Source organism: Pseudorca crassidens, chromosome 19 (assembly GCF_039906515.1).
Source record: "Pseudorca crassidens isolate mPseCra1 chromosome 19, mPseCra1.hap1, whole genome shotgun sequence".
NCBI classification, from domain to species: domain Eukaryota; kingdom Metazoa; phylum Chordata; class Mammalia; order Artiodactyla; family Delphinidae; genus Pseudorca; species Pseudorca crassidens.
Window position 1 is genome coordinate 17051997 of NC_090314.1, and position 16962 is coordinate 17068958.

Genomic DNA, 16962 nt, shown 5'->3' on the forward strand with positions numbered 1-16962 from the left:
TTCTCCTTCACTTCTTGGGCTAAATTATTAGTGGAATATTCCTATGATGTTTTTGAATGATAGGTGATAGCTTTTCAGTGCCTGTACTGTTTCACCCTGGGTTTTAGGACACCATGAAAAATACTTATTAATACCAAAGATTTCATAACACTACCCCAAACTGCCTTGATGGCACTATTCCAATACAAACAACAGACACACCATTCATATTTCTAATTTATTATTAAATTACATAACAAAGCTTCTTCTATACAGTCAGAAAATGCACATTTAGATGAGAACAAAAAATTAAGTACAAATACAATAAACCTGGTTCCAAGAAGCCATTTTAAAAGCAAAAAATTAGAAAGTGCATTTGGAATAGATTTTTTAAAACCTGTATTGGCATTTTTCATGAGGAAACATCTTCCATCATGGTAAAGTGTGATTGGAATTGATTTCCCTCCCTAAGAGCTAAATAGGATAGGAATAGATGCAAATACTTTGATACTAAAGTAATACTTCTGATACTTTGTACTAGGCACAAAGAAAATGAGAAAGATCCCTTAGGACATGGCTCAGCTGTCTCAGCTTCTTATCCAATAAACATCCTCAAGAGTCACTTGTTCCTCATTTTCTTTTGCCCTATAAAACTTACGGGTGTGCAGATTTATAAAGGAATAACAAGATTAGTTTGTAAAGATCATGATGAAAAGCTCTGTATCTTTTTGGAGACCAGGCTAAACAACCCCTACCCCAAAAGGAGAATAGAACACAATCATTTTAATTCCCAGCAGAATCCATTTACTCTTTACATTTGCCACAAAATTCAGTGTAACACTAGACATGGCCATTTATCCTCAATAGCTTAATATTGCAAGTTAGAAAATGCAGTCAATTTCCAAGAAATCATATCTGGCTAGTGATCAAACATGAGGTATTAGAAAACCAAAAAGGCTAGTCCAGTTCCTTAAAGTCCTCTTCCTCAGGTTGAGATCATTAACAATGAAATAGAAAATTAATGGTGGGAATGCAAGTCCAAGGTGCCTCAATTCCATAGAGGCCAAAAGTCATTGCATCAAAAAGCTCCGTAAGTACATTTTTGTATTCAGCGTCCAACAGGAAAGAACTAAAATCAATATTAATTGGTTCCAGATACAAAAAGTGCCCTCATGATGACTCCTCTCACTGCTCATCTCCACTCTCAGGATTGTACTCCCATGTCTGATCTGAGTACTCGGCAGTATGGAAAAAGGCATTCTCTATAAAAGTGAATTTTGGTAAGCAGGAGAAATGAATAATGGAGAAGAAAAGCCCATATTTTTCTAACATTAGAAAAATATGGGTATGCAATGCTGCAAATTACAGGGACTCCTTCAGCATCGTTATTAATAACAGTAAGAAGAATATAGAAATAGCCAGGAGAGATCAACTGAAGCACTTGAATATCTGGGCTTGAACTTGAGTAATAGATTCATTAAGCATTTTAAACTAAAGTTATCAGCGCACAGTAAAACAAACTCTCAGAAGTATACCTTTTGGAATTTTCTGCCCTTTTTGTTGCCATGGTTTTTCATACTTTTAAGTGAAACGGAAAGTTTTGAGTGGTTATTAAGAAGATCCCAAAAGGAAAGATCCATCATATAAGACAATAGCTGAGAGAGAATAACTTCCTGTAAGAGGTAACCTTTGGGACAAGGAATAGAAAATTCCTTGGACCTGGCTCTGATTGGCTCTCATAAGCAATTTACTGTTGGCCCCTGAGCCTAGTAACTGGTTTGTAAGGACAGCAAAAAAGTTAAGAAAACCAAGCTGCTGAAAAAAAAAAAAAAAAAAGCTAAATGGCACGAAACTGAAAGAGTTCAAATCAGCTATCACGGGATCCAAAATAAGCCTCTACTTGTAAATGGCACACTTCTATCCTCGCTCTAGGGCCTCCTTCTGCAAAAGAAGGAACCATAAAGGACAGAGGAGCACAGCCCTAGCGCTCTACGTTTGGCCCTGGGTTACCTCACTATGGGCTACAGCACTGGGAGGTTAGTCAGACCTACCTGACACCAACATCTACACCACGCTTTTTCAACTTCCTCAGAAGAACTAGTTTCTTTATTTTCATAAAGAAAATAATCAACATAATTCTATTACTTCATTTAAGCACAACCCTAATGGAAAGGCTTCCCAACCATCAAAAGTGTTTGTTTGCTCAGCTGCAGCAAAAGCTAGATTAGCTTGGGTCCTAGTTTTAGTCTCACACCACCACCCATTAATGAACACACCAAACACACCAGTAAAAAAGACTGGTAGTATAATTAAATAAATAACTTTATTTATACTTCAGATTTTCTAAATGCCGACTATACAGCAACCAAAGTCCCATAAATTCTAGCTGAGGCACAACCACTGATCAAGACCCTTTGAAAAATCAAAGATAATAAAGTGTCAGGGGAGAGAAGTTTTGTTCTCCCAACAGAGAATTAAATAAATGAACTTATTTCTCTGATCTTTTAAGGTTCACACTGGGAAAACTTAAACTTTCTTTTAAGGGCATCCCCAATCAACTGACTGATCAATCAACCCATATTTAGAAAAATAAACCCCATAGTTAAAAAAAAGTATCAAACACTCTTCCTACCCAGAACATAGTAAAACTTTGACACCAGCATGAAAAACCTCTCCGTTTCTGCACCAGACCAGAGGTTAGTCTACCCATCAGCCTGTAATCAAATTCATCTGAATATCACCATCAACACTCTGTGATGTAGTTAAGAACTACATACTAATATCCTTTTATTCCCCATGGCATGGTCTTAAGCCAGTACTATAAATACCATAGTACATTCCAAAGGTGAAGAGTAGCCTTCTTTCTTGGTGAGGAATACAGCTGTTGGAAGTCTTCGGCCTATTTGTGGTAGTTCAGTTAGAGAAGTAATAGATTTACAGAAACTGAGAAATGGTTAAACTTGAAAAGATTTCTGGTGGGTGGTTTAAAATTTTGTCACTGTCCAGGGTGGTAATAGAAAACAGGTGCAGACAGAGATAGATTCTGTTATATGCACCTTCAATAATAAAGCCATTCTCTGGATGTCTGAAAAAGCTTAAGAGATTTGGAATGAATAGGTTTTCACAGAACACAGAATTCCTGGTACATCAGACAGTGGTTCTTAAACTTTTGCTCATAAATGTGGAACACTTACAAATGGAATTATCTGATGGTGACCCCTCACTCAGTGTCTTTTTACATGTGGCCTGTTAAAGAGATCTCACTGAAAACCAAGCGTTCCCCTCACTCAGTTGCCGGTGTTAATCCTGACATGATGAAGAATAGTTGCAATGACAGACACTGGCTTTTTGTCATGGTAGAACTGAGATTTCATTTTCTTACAGTAGTAAATATTAACCCAATGGAAGAGATTAACAAAAAACAGTGACTGACCAAAAAAAAGCCTGTCATTCTTGATGATTTTCCAGGAATACAGTTAACCCCAGAGTGTGCACTATTAAAAAATAAAATAAAGAAAAAAGCTTTTTTGCAGTACTTGTCTTCTATTTCAGACAACCTCAACTGTGTTGAAGTTGGTCTGTGAGCATCTCAAAGATTCTTTGAAAAATGTAATTTTTCTTGAATACCGAAAGAGTTGGGGACAAAGTAGAAATTTATAGCACAGATTATCAAGAAATGACTTGTGATTTACACTCATCATGAGTGTAAAATAAAAGGACAAAAACTATTTTTATTCACAACCCCATCTGGTGGCTGAAAGGAAAGCAGTCTTTGGATACAGAGAAACCTGGTTTTCTGAAGAATCCAGCTGTAAGACCGGGCTTGTCATCAGCCTTCAACACTTTCACCGAGGCACGGAAACTCTGTTTCTGATGGGTTTACTTACCTCTTCGGGAGACAAAAGCAACTGAAAACATTTATTATTTTTTTAAAACTAAAAACAGAAGGAAACGTGTGTTAGAAAAGATAGCACAGAAAACCTGTGACTTCAGCTCAACCTGACCACGTCACAGAGTCCGTCACTATCAGTCTTGAATTAATCCTGCCGGTCAAGCTAATTATCAGGTCAGTCAACTTCTCCTTCCTACTTTTTCTTATTCCGGATCAGGGTGTAAAAGTGGTGGCTGTCAAGAGTCCCTGGAGATGTCTCATCAATGGAAAGCATACAGCAGCAATAGGATGGTACAGACACCAATAACACTGCCCAGGATGAGTGAGTCTCGCCGCTTCCTAAGGTTGATCCTCTGGATAAGGCTGTTCACAGCAGGAAAACGATCTTTGGGAAATCTTTATTAAGGTCATATTTGGAAGAAGCCTCTTTAGTGAAAACTCACAGGAATCACAAAAACAGAGATCAGTGGAGTCCAGAAACGATAAATGATGAGAAGAAATAGAGGGGAAAAAAGTCACACTGAGGGAGCTACAGCAAACACAAATGCCCTACTGCTCAAGGGCAAATTCAAGTCTCCTAGTAAACTGCAGTACACAAGAACCATGAAAAGAAAAAAATTAACAGCGAGAGAAGAAACAATGATGACTGCTACCATGTACCAAGGGATTGCTATCAGGGTGGGAGCCCGTGTGGTCGGGAGAGAGGAACCCTGCAGGGCACGGAGGTACAGGTGCAGCCAGCTACCACCACCATTATCCTGAGGTTCCTGTCTTTCCTTTTTTTCCTTCTCTTTCTCTCTCCCTCTCTTTCTTAAACCCCTTTTCTCAGGAGACTGGGAAGTTTTGCCAGAAAGGTTTTGGGGAATATGTGATCTTCTCCCCAAGGTGATAAGCCTCCTTGGATTCAGGTAATTGGTGGGAACAAACTCTTAAGTGTCTCTATAATCAAGTACTGGTTAATTATTTAAAATTTTAAATTTACTTTACAGCAGTAGGCAGGATACCGTAAGAAAGTGGGTTAAACTGCTCTGGCTGTCCTATTTGGGGAACATAAAGAAAGGAAAGAAAATTTTCAATTTTAGGAGTTTTATAGCAGTCACAACTGCATTTTACTTAGTACTGTAAAATATCTTCATATCTTACTTGTTGGTATGTTGCAATCAAAGCACACGCTTCTGCATCCTACATTGTTTTGCATTTCTAGCACTGGTTTCTGACTACACACCTGCAGGTGCATCCTCTTTGTTAATAGAGGTATTGTATCAAGGTCAAGAAAAGCAACAACAAAATCACCTAGGTTACTAGAGAGCTGGAATAATCCCGGTGAATCCTCACTGCATTTTCCTGTAAATAAATGACTCTCAGCAGGGACTGTATTGTGTATTTATATACTCTACATATTGTATGTAGAGGTTATGTTTTTTTCTAATCTTGAATTTTCCTGTGCCTAATGAAGAGAACTTTACACATTGTAGGCATTAATGTGTTTTTCAAATTAATCAACAAAAAAAGGGGACAATTTGCAGAAACAACTTTTAAAATGCAGAACAGAAAGCATGAAGTAATGTGCAAAAACTTATACAGTGTAAGGTACAAATCTCTTTTAAAGCAAATGCTTAATCTTTTCTTGCTTGGTAAAAGAAGGGTCAACAACCCCGTGAGAGAAAGTAAGAAAACTTTTGACATTAGGAAACCCTGTCTATAGTGGACATATTTCTATCTAGTTTATTACCTTAGGGGAACCACCCCCCTCCTTCTATAATAATCCAGTTCAGTTCATGTAACAGGGTGGGGCTGACCTTGTCCTCTGACATCAGGTGTACATACGCACTCAGGATTGGCCAGAGAGAATACTCACTCCCCTTGGCCAATGGCTGGGTTAGGAATAGCTTGAGGTAACTCAAGCTAGGGCAACCACAGTCCTCTTGGGACATGTGCCAGAGCTGTCAGAAAAGACGCCCTTTTTCCATGAGAATTTTTGAACTGGTAGGAGGTGACTCTTGTAGCCATCTCTATCGGCACGAGGAGGAATCTGCCTGAGAATGAGGCCAACACACAAGAAAATAGAAATAAGAGATGGAGTAGGGGAACAGAGAGGAAAGGCAGATTCTTGATAATAAAATCTGAGCCCCTGCTTCCAGCTACACCTTAAGCCAAATTCTACCCCTGAATTTTACAGATATATGAACAAATTAATTCCCTCCTTTTCCTCCTTAAGTCAGTATGAATTACGTTTCTATTACTATCTCTCTATGGAGTCCTGACTCACACCCATTTTATTTGATTTTTTTAAACATAATTTTGGGAATGATTCTAATTTATGGTACTGGTAAAATGAGATAATGTATATAACAGTACTCTGTTAACTGTAGAGCCCTATATAAAATATAAATGATTTTGGAGGTGTGGTTTTATACTTAGGGTGACAAAGCAAGAACAAAATTCACCAAAAACTGGAAAATACCAACAGGCTTCAGGATATTCCTTTCCTTAGGCAAATAAGGTATGAAACTAAAAGTGACCTTTAATTATCTAGGACCAGAAGATACTCAACTTTTGAAAATTAAAGGTCCTTTCCCCCTTAGTAATTGGGGGAGGAAACTTTTTTCTCTAAGAAGGCTTGACTTCTCAGAGTAAACAAAATGTTTTAGCTTAGCAGGCTTATCAGTTTCCCTGCTGGGTTTCTCAGAAGTAGCAGTAATCCTACTTTAAATTGGGAAACTGAAGAATTAAAAAGGTAGAGGTCACAATAAACAAGCAGCAAATCTATCCTAGAGTTTAGCTTGTGCAAAATGAAACTACGCCACCAGCAGTGACAACTCATTTACATGTATGGCTGTCTACCTCCCTCTCTTTCTAAGCATGTGCCACTGACTTATTCTCCAAACTGAATAAAGAAAGAAGAAAAAGCACATAATTTATGATGTTTAGGTAAAAACTGTGTACACTGTGGAGTTCTAAAAGTTTAAAAGTTCAAGAGCTTTTAAAATGTAAAATAATTCTATGAATTTGAAAATTCACATAATTATTTTCTAGATCTACTAGTATTAACCCTCTGGTGTGCAATCTTTTACATATGGCATTAAACAGTATGATCTTTCAGGAGTGCAGGGCATATCATAATACAGAATTACTGATGGCCTCTACTGTTATTGATGATGGCAACCTGTCCAGAAGAGGGGGAGAGTGGTGAAGCACATACACAGATTTTTTTCCCCCAAAAACCCCCAGATTTCAAGCTTTCAAAAAGGATACTGGCCAAAGTGTTCATTTTGCTCTGAATTGACTTCAACATTCCTCTCTGTGAAGTCATATTTTCTTTTGTTGCCATAGCAATGCTGCAAGGGAGGAAAAGAGAAGCTCAATAAACTGATGTTTCAAGATGATCCTGCATGCATCCATCATACTCTTAAAAGTAAACAGAAAACTAAGGTGAGCACATCACCTTTGAAAAGCACTGGGCAGGAACATGGAAGAAAAAAAAAAATCACCTCCCAAGTCATCTTCCCATTGTCCTTTTTCTGAATGACCACTTCATCCCCAATGCTATTCTCTGATATTCTTTTGGACAAAGCAGTGGACTGTTTCCTGTGGGTTGCTTTTTTTTTCCCAAAGTAACAAATGAAATAAGACAACTGACAAATCACCCATTACAAAAGCTTCTTAAAATGGTTTTAAAAGGGGCCAGGTACTAAAATATCCTTAATCAGGAAAAACCCTTGAGAGGGAAGTAGGGAATTACAATTATAAAAATAGAACCAAAGGTGCAACATATCACAAAATATTTATATACAACCAGCCCTTAACTTATGGAAAGATCACGTTCCAGGGGCTTCCCTGGTGGTGCAGTGGTTGAGAATCTGCCTGCCAATGCAGAGGACATGGGTTTGATCCCTGGTCTGGGAACATCCCACATGCCGCGGAACAACTAAGCCCGTGAGCCACAACTACTGAGCCTGCGCTCTAGAGCCCGTGAGCCACAACTACTGAGTTTGCGTGCTGCAACTACTGAAACCCGTGCGCCTAGAGCCCGTGATTCGCAACAAGAGAAGCCACCGCAATGAGAAGCCCACGCAGCACAACGAAGAGCAGCCCCCGCTCACCGACCGCAACTAGAGAAAGCCCACGCACAGCAACGAAGACCCAACTCAGCCAAAAAAAAAAAAAAAAAAAAGAAAGAAAGAAATTTATTTAAAAAAAGAAATTATGTTCCAAAACTCTATTTGAGACCCAATCAAGTAGATTTTAGGACACACATGCAACATTAAGCTAGTTTCCAAGCCAGGTGACAAAGGTCACAGATTCATTAAGCAAATGAGAAAGAAGGGAAGTCACTTTTTCACTCTTTGTAGAGTACAGTTTCTTTCATGTAACTACTTTGATGTGCTTTTTAAAGAAATTTCAGTTAATATCTTTTTGCTATCGCTGCCAGGATTATTAACTTTCAATAGTCTTTTCTTCTTGGACATTAGTATCCTAGAAGGCAGGGTCAGTATACACTTTCATACGTAACACACAGGGAGCGTTTTAGATACTGATATTATAAAAAGCAGTAGGAAATAGGAAGTTCTTCAGTAATTCTGAAAATATGTGAAACATTAAAAAAACCGAAAAGCAACAGAAATGAAGATATTCTGGAAGATGGTAGAGCACAAATTCTTGACCTTATCTCTGGCCCAGTTTCCTCTATGGAAGAACACAAGACAAAGGCAGACATGCCGGGGAGGGTCCATCTGAGGTCCCAAGTTCTCTTGAGATCTCGAGGGAAGAAAGCCAGGGAGGGCTACACTCTCTCAAGCAAGGGAAGAACCAAAGAACTGATGGCAGGGAAGACTATATTTTTCTTCAAGCCTGGGGCAAAGAGTAGGTTTCACTGCATCTTGAGAAGCCCAGACAGTGGAAGGTAAGGGTCTGCATGCACAGGGGCTGCAGTGATGTACTGAACTGCTCAGTCCCTACAGCTGTGAAAGGCCTGCTACACACAGCCAGAGAGACCTATAAGCAGACAGCTGACATCTACAAGCTGGTGTGACAACGAGCCCCTAAGAGGGAAAACTGCTGGGCCATCTACTGCCACCTGTATGTACCTGCTTTAGGGTCTCTAACAGCCTGACCTACCAGAGGGCTAACTGAACACATTTTTGGACAGGCCAAGACCAGGTATACTTCTGGAGGAAAATGCTAGAGGGAGTACTTGGAGCAAATGACAAATGAATCAACTGAAATTTCAAGATCTGAGAAGGCAAAGAAGAAACAAAAGTGTGTAGGGAGATCTATAAAAGGATAAGCATTGTTTGGAATAGTGAAAGACAAATGAAAAAATACTCCCCACCATCACCCCCTCCCCACAAAACCTGGTAACAACATTGGAATGGTTTAGTAGATTATGGTATACCTATACTATGAAATAATATTTTCTTATTAAAAGAATGAGTCAGAATTATTTCCATTAACCTGGAGGGATGTTTATGATATACTGAATGATTTAAGTGAGCCACAGAATGTGTATAGTATTAGTCCTTTTTTATTTTAAGAAACACTCAAAACATCTTTGTGTATGTTTGTATGACAGTGAGAAAGCTATCAGAAAGATACATAACTGTCAGCTAATACAAGTTACTTCGGGGGGTAGGAATGGCGGGGCACCACCAGGAGACAAACTTTTTCTTTATACATTTTAGAATTATTTAAATTGTTATAGTAAGAACATTGTACTTTTATAATACATAAACATCTAATAAAGAAAATCAAAAAGAAAATTAGAGGAATTCCACCTGAGTGATTAAGAAATGTTAATAACATTACTAGCACCAAATCCCCTACTGTTATTCACCTCAGTACCATTATGAGTCAAGTAATGATTTATAAAGGTTTCCCCAGATCCTAGAAAATCTAAAGAATTGAAGGAATCAGGTATATCAGAAGACAGAATGAACATTTGTGGAAATTTGTAAAAGGAGTTGTCAGACCCCTAAATTACCTGCTCCAAACCATGCAGGCAGGTGACTGCCCTCAGTTCAGCAGAAAATCTAACCAAGAAGAGACCTACAGATACTGACATTTTAAAGCCCCCAATGAAACAGACAGGCCCCTTCCTGATCACCCATGGTGAAGCCTCCCACTCAACAAATCCTACCACCCACGCACACAGAATGAGCGTCCAATCACTAGATTTGGAGCCTCACCCTTAAATATGAACAAAGAGCCAAGGTTCACCAGACATTTGAGGAGAGCCTCTAACATAAAACGCAGAGATCCAAACAAACCAACCAGCAAACAGAAGAGTGATTCTGAGGAAACAGAGGCAAAAAAGGAGGCTCATGAAACTCTAAAATGTAATTATATTTAATGCCCTCCGAGATAAAGTATCACATCCATGAAACACACAAACATAAACGTGTGTGTGTGTCTATCTCTTTAGAGAGCTCGTGTAAATTACAAAAAGGAGAGTGGAAATAAAAACATAACAGAAGCGTTAGAAGGAAAAATTGAGTAAACTTCCCAGAAAGTAGGGAAAAAAAAAAAAAAGCAAGACAGAGAAAAGGTAAGAAAGGATCAAGAAAAGGTAGGGAAGTAAGAGGTACAAACTATTAGGTATAAAATAAGCTACAAGGATATATTGCCCAACACAGGGAATATAGCCAATATTTTATAATAACTAATAAATGGAGTAAAAACCTTTAAAAATTGTGAATCACTATATTGTACATGCATATCTTATAGAGTATTGTATAGCAACTATACTTCAATAAAAAAATAAGAAAAAAGGGGGGGACACTTCCCTGGCAGTCCAGTGGTTAAGACTCCGCGCTGCCACTGCAGGAGGTGCAGGTTCGGTCCCTTGTCAGGGAGCTAAGATCCCACATGCCACATGGCGCGGCCTTACAAAAATAAAAAGGAACTAGGAAAAATGCATGTTGTGGTTCCACCATTCAGGGGTTGGTTACAGTAGGGCAGCTCCCTAGACCATCATGGACTTCCACTGCCCAAGATTATCCTTGGTCAAGAATAGGAACCCCATTTCCAGTGTCCATAACCAGTGTTCTACAAGCAACCACCCTTCCCTTTACAGGGATTAACACTTACCCATATGGCCCTCTCACAACTTACTGATTTAAGTCATGGACAAGTTAGGTGATGGCACATACTAACCTGCTATGGTTAATATCATTCCACTTTTTCTAAATGCCCAATTACACATGTGTCTGCCTATATGAATATGTTCATATTTTTATTATTTTTACACAGATACAAAGAGAGACATAGAGAAAAATATGGAAGAATACATACCAAATTAACCAATCTAGTGGCTGTGTTTTAGGTGAATTCTTTTTTTCCCATTTTATTTAGATATATTTGACAAATATAGAGTGTATATTAAAAAGAAAAAAGGATCAAGAAGAACGAGGGAAGAAAATGGTAAACATAAGAAAATTTCTCAGATCTGAAGATAAGTTTCCAGACTGTAAGAGCCCACCAAATGCCTAATTCAATGGACTAAAAAAGATGCATGTCAAGCTCATATGGTGAGATTAAAAACAAACAAAAACATAAGGGAAAAGGGATGATCTTAAAAGCTTCCAGAGGAAAAAAAAATGCTTAACAAATATAAAGGACCAGAAATTTTAATTGGCATTGGACTTAAAAAGCAGCACTGGAAACAATGCTTTCAAAAATTTCAAAATTATTTTCAATCTAGAATTCTATATCTTAGCTAAACAATGAATCAAGAATATGGGTAGAAAAAAAAAAAAAAAAGAATATGGGTAGAATAAAGACTTTTTTTGATGTGTAAAGTCCAAAAATTTTACCTCCTATTCTTTCTGAGGAAGCTACTAAAGAACATGGTCCAACATAATGAGGGAATAAACTAAGACAGTTGAAGACTTTTATTTTTTAGAAATAAGTGATCCAATAGAGGAGGTCATTTTAGGATAATGGTGAAATGACATCCCAGGACCAGTACAGTGAATGCACCAGGTCTAGAGCAAAACCAGTCAAGATTAGAGCAGAAAGAGGCGGGCAATGTCAACTTTATAGCACACTGAATTTTAGATCCAAAAAGTAAAAAGATCACAAGAATAAGAGTCAAACTAACAACATCCTTTGCACCATTAGTTCTTATTCATAATTTTTCAGGTTAAGTGTATATCTATGATAGAATACGATACATTTAAAATTGGTTGTTTTATAATAAATTTACTTTACCAGGTATTTTTAAACAGGTATTATGGCCTTGTAAAAAGTTACAATTCAAACCTGGGCTGAGATATCTGAGGCCAATCTCTGAATCATATATGCCTCTGTTTTCTTAAACTGGGACTATCACCATCTCCTATGCACTCTGACTCAGAAGCAGATAGGGAAAATTAAAAAATAATTTCCGCAAAGCACTTTGTGTTCCTTGGAGAACGGATATTATCATCATACATTATGTTATTATCTTGTTGAATATGCATGATTTCCAGTACCACACCAAGTATATCTAGATATACTTTGCCATCTTATTCCATCATCTGGAGTCAAGCTGAGTGAATCTAGGCTGTTGTTATTTCAAGGGTCAAATATGCAGAGGCAAAACATAAGCTCCAAATAATATATAATGCTTTTAAAATGATAAATTATTGATGTGTTTACTGGAACTTCAACTTTCTCTCACGTTCTGTGAACTAAACTCAGACACTTATTTTTTCAACAACAGACAATACTAGTTATACATTTAAAGCTTAAGAATACATTTACAAATATTAAAAATATTCGTTCTTTTCAATAAACTGGTGTCAGCTTATATTCATTTGTGTACATATTCTAAAAATACAGCTCTAAAAGGAAAAGGTAAAATTTTACATGTAAATATGTAAAAATAATTATTTGACACTTTAATTTTATATTATCCATAAGTAATCATAACTAGCTTTATATTCAATAAAATTTCACTTGTGATACCTATCATATTTTGAAACAAAGTGAAATAGTGAAATAAAAGGTCTTCTAATTACATGTTTTTTTGCTTCTTAACTAGCAAAATAATAATATCAGTGACTTGATAGTTCTCAAATGTTCCTATCCTATGAGGTACTCCAAATTTTTATACTCATATCACCTGCCCTTAAAAAGGCCAGCTTGGAATCGAAAAGCTTAAGGCAGCCTGGTGCTAGAAGATAAGGTATAAAGGAAGAAATAAAAGGATGAAAAAAAGGAAAAGGGTTATAAGGAAACCTTAAGTAAAGAATCCTTTGCAAAATGTGACCCAACTTTATGTGCTGATGAAAGGTAAGGAGTCACAAGGGAGATATTTCAGTTGATAATTAGACAATTTTGTGAAAACGTTGGTCAGATGGAAGACCCAGTGCATGCAATTCAAACAAAATTCCAAGATGTGATAACTGCGTATTATTATAAAAGATAATTTATTAAGATTATTAAATAATGATAGGATCCATTTAATAAAATAAGAATCCATGAGGCCATTTCAACATAAATATTTAGGATATGAACGCTGAAATATTTAGAGGTTAAGAGGCAACATGTCTGCAACTTATTTTCAAGTAGTTCAGAAAAAAAATTGCAAAAAAGCAAATGTGGCAAAATGATAACATTTGGGGCATCTCGGTAAAAGGTATAAGGGAATTCTTTGTACCATTGGAACTTTTCTGAAATCCAAAATGAAATCAAAATAAAAAGTTAAAAAAAAAAGTATAAATAATACAGCTTCCATTTTCAAATTACCTAGTATCAGCCAGGCATTGTATTAGGCATTTTACTCATATTATCTTTAATTTTCAAAACAATCTTCTAGAGTAGGTATTATCATCAATCCCATGTTTTTAAACACATAAGAAAATGAAGAAACTTATCCAAGACACAGATCTAATTAAGTAGCACAGCCAGGTTTCAAACCAAATAACACTCCAAAGCTTGTCCTCTTTCTGTAAGGTAGTAAATATAGTAGTGGTTTAGATAGAGCTCTTATTCTACAGTTAGAGGCTCAGATTTGAGGATTTGAATCCTCAATACTATTTGTTAGTCATGTGACCATGGGCAAATTACTTACCTTAACTTCTTTTTTGTTTTGGAGATAGTATCTAGTGATCAGTGCCTATCTCATGAGTTATTGAGGAGATTAAATAACATACAGCATGTAAAACACTTGAACACAATACCAAAGCCTATGGTAAGAATACAAATGTTTGTTGTTTTTCCCACGTACTTCGTTCTACCTTTCCTGAAAAACAGTGCTGTAGACATTGCTGAATTTTAAAGAACGGAGACCGTTCCTAGTTAACTTACTTTTTTACTGTCTTAAAATAGGTACTTAAAAATTCACCAAACCTAGAGACTTAAGCAGTTCAAACCAACATATTTCCCTTACCTTAAGCAAGAAACTATTTTAATGTTATTACAGGTAATAGTAATTACTACAGGTTTTCTATAGCTGCTGTAACAGAAACCAAGTCTACATAAATGGTATACATAAGACATTTAACAAATCACATGTTCAAGACTGTTTTCATTAAAAAATAAGAATAAAAAGACAGAGGCTGAAAATACTGAGTATGAATTAATCAGAAAAATTAACCTAGGTAAAACAGCTCAATTCTACTAATTCTGGAAACAAATGTTTTAGGCTTCAAATGTATTTTACAAGGGAAAGTCACAGTAAAAATACATTACCATGTAATGAAATTCTCATCTTTAAGGAAGATGAACTGACTTTAACTCTAGTTATAGAATTAACTTTATCTGTTCATTTATATGCAAACAAACAAAAACAAAACATTTTTCCTACCTTATTGTCTCTTCTATTAGACGATCTGAGCTGCAAATAAAAAGAAAATTCAAATTCTGGAATTATTAAACGCACATTTAAAACTTGCACTTAATTTTTCTACATTTTACAGATAGATTACATTTCCAACCATTTATGTAAAAAGAGCACCCAGACTTTTGAAAGCGTCTGGAGAAAAATCTGGACTCTGAAATTAATTAATCCACATATACAGTTTTCATCTTACTTCTATTTGTTGGCTTAAATCTATTTCTTCCACAGAGATACTTGATTATTAAAGTCAGAACAGTTTTAATGACAGCACAAATAAATAGAACTACTTCTTTAGTTTAGATAGCTCCAAGTTGTCACCATTGTCTATTCAAAACTTAAGAATTACAACCAACTTGTTGAGACAGGATAGGCAAATATAGTTCTAATGCCTATAAGTAGTAATTATTCATATCTTAAAGTTCCTTCCTTTTTTGAAACACAAAATCAAATCTCAGCTTGCCACACTTTAGAATTCAAGAATCTGAATAGGGACTTCCCTGTGGCGCACTGGTTAAGAATCCGCCTGCCAATGCAGGGGACACGGGTTTGATCCCTGGTCCAGAAAGATCTCACGTGCCGCGGAGCAACTAAGCCCGTGCGCCACAACTACTGAGCCCGTGTTCCACAACTACTGAAGCCAGCGCGCCTAGAGCCCGTGCTCTGCAACAAGAGAAGCCACCACAAAGAGAAGCCTGCGCACCACAATGAAGAGTAGCCCCCACTTGCCGCAACTAGAGAAAGCCTGTGCACGGCAACAATGACCCAATGCAGCCAAAAATAAATAAATAAATAAAGGACCCTTCACTTGTTTAAAAAAAAAGGAACCTGAATAAAGACACCAATGCACCTTTGATCCGTAAAATATTTGCCTTTATGCATCACACACTGGAAACAAAGAAACCCACCAAAAACCCATTTTAGGGAGGAATTTACAGGTAGCTAAATTGGGTAAAGGGGCAGCTTTATAGCAGAAAGTAGGAAAACAAACTCCCAGACATCTGTATCCATTTGGTACAGTGCATGGAACACAGCAGGGACTCAAATACTTGTATGTTTTTTCCAACTACCTCTTTCCAAAAGGATTTCTAAGTTCATTGTATAAATTAATAAACTGAGGTTTTATTATAAGGTAGTGGACCAGGAAATCTAAGTTACTGTATGAATTAGGGAACAAAGATGAACTTTAAAAATGTCATAAATATCTTATATAAATGCTATATTAAGAATTTCAAAAATTACAAAGACGATGGAGGGATTAAGATCCAGACTATGTGGCTTTCTGAATGGTAACTGTATCACCTATTAGCTGAATAAACTCCATTCATTAAAAGCATCCTGGATAGTGTGGATACAATTCAGCAACGAAGTGGCTCCATAAAGACAGCATAATCTAGTTAAAATTGAATTTAAAATTATATATAATATATAATCAAGTGGAATTATCCTTCTTAAACAAGTACTTCATAATAGCCCAGAGGCATTCCAAAGAGTCATCTAGAGTCTATATTAAGCAACAAGTTTCTGTTTCTTTCAAGACTGATTTAAACTAGCTGAAAACAATGAACTAAATTTCATCACCAATTACTGTACCAAGGAATCACTAAAGCCACACTTAGATAATAATTCTGTTTAAAAAATAACTCATTTCCCTAAATACACAAACTGCAAATGACACAAATTTCAAGCACATATTTTAAAGTAGTTTTAACCAACAAAATGTAAGAACTTGGGAAAACCACTTAGGTAACATTAATTAGAATCTTCTTTTAAAAGAGTAGGTGAATAAGTAATAAACAAGAAAGTAAATAATAAACAAGTAAGCAAGTAAAAAAACAAACAATCAAGTGCATAACGAAGAAAATTTTAAAACTGATCCCTTTGTAAACTGCAAAAAAATCTGATGAGGTTGTCACCAACCAATGAGATAATTTACATCAAGCACTGTGGTGATGCAGTGTTTCACTTACAGTTAACCAGAGACCTGTGTCTTATTTATTTCTATATAATATCTTCTAAGACATGTTAACAATACAGTTAAGCTGCAGTAGGATACAAAAAGCTGTTTAAGCGCTAACAAAGTGTTATTTTACAGATAACATTTGGAAAATACCGAAAAACAAAGATGAACGTAGAAATCATTTGTAACCACTCTTCCATTAACACTGATATTGTGGCATATTTGTTTCTTGTCTGGGTAGACCAAGGAGTATCTCTACTTGCTTTTTTCATGGTTTATTTAGCAGAGAAATTTTGTTCTATAATCCCATAA

The 16962-nt window shown here is 36.5% G+C and overlaps 1 protein-coding gene across 4 annotated transcripts in view; it reads right to left on the bottom strand.

Annotated features, from left to right (window-relative positions):
• Window positions 1-203: 203 nt before the first annotated feature.
• GOSR1 (golgi SNAP receptor complex member 1) overlaps window positions 204-16962 on the bottom strand; it is a 49798-nt gene continuing 33039 nt past the window's right edge. For all 4 annotated transcript variants that reach the window (XM_067716068.1, XM_067716067.1, XM_067716070.1 and 1 more), the window contains exons 7-9: window positions 14661-14690; window positions 7127-7209; window positions 204-4256 (exon numbers count right to left, since the gene is read on the bottom strand). In XM_067716068.1, coding sequence (XP_067572169.1) covers window positions 4132-4256; window positions 7127-7209; window positions 14661-14690 — 238 coding nt within the window. In that variant the 3' untranslated portion in view covers window positions 204-4131. The remainder of the gene's footprint in view (window positions 4257-7126; window positions 7210-14660; window positions 14691-16962) is intronic.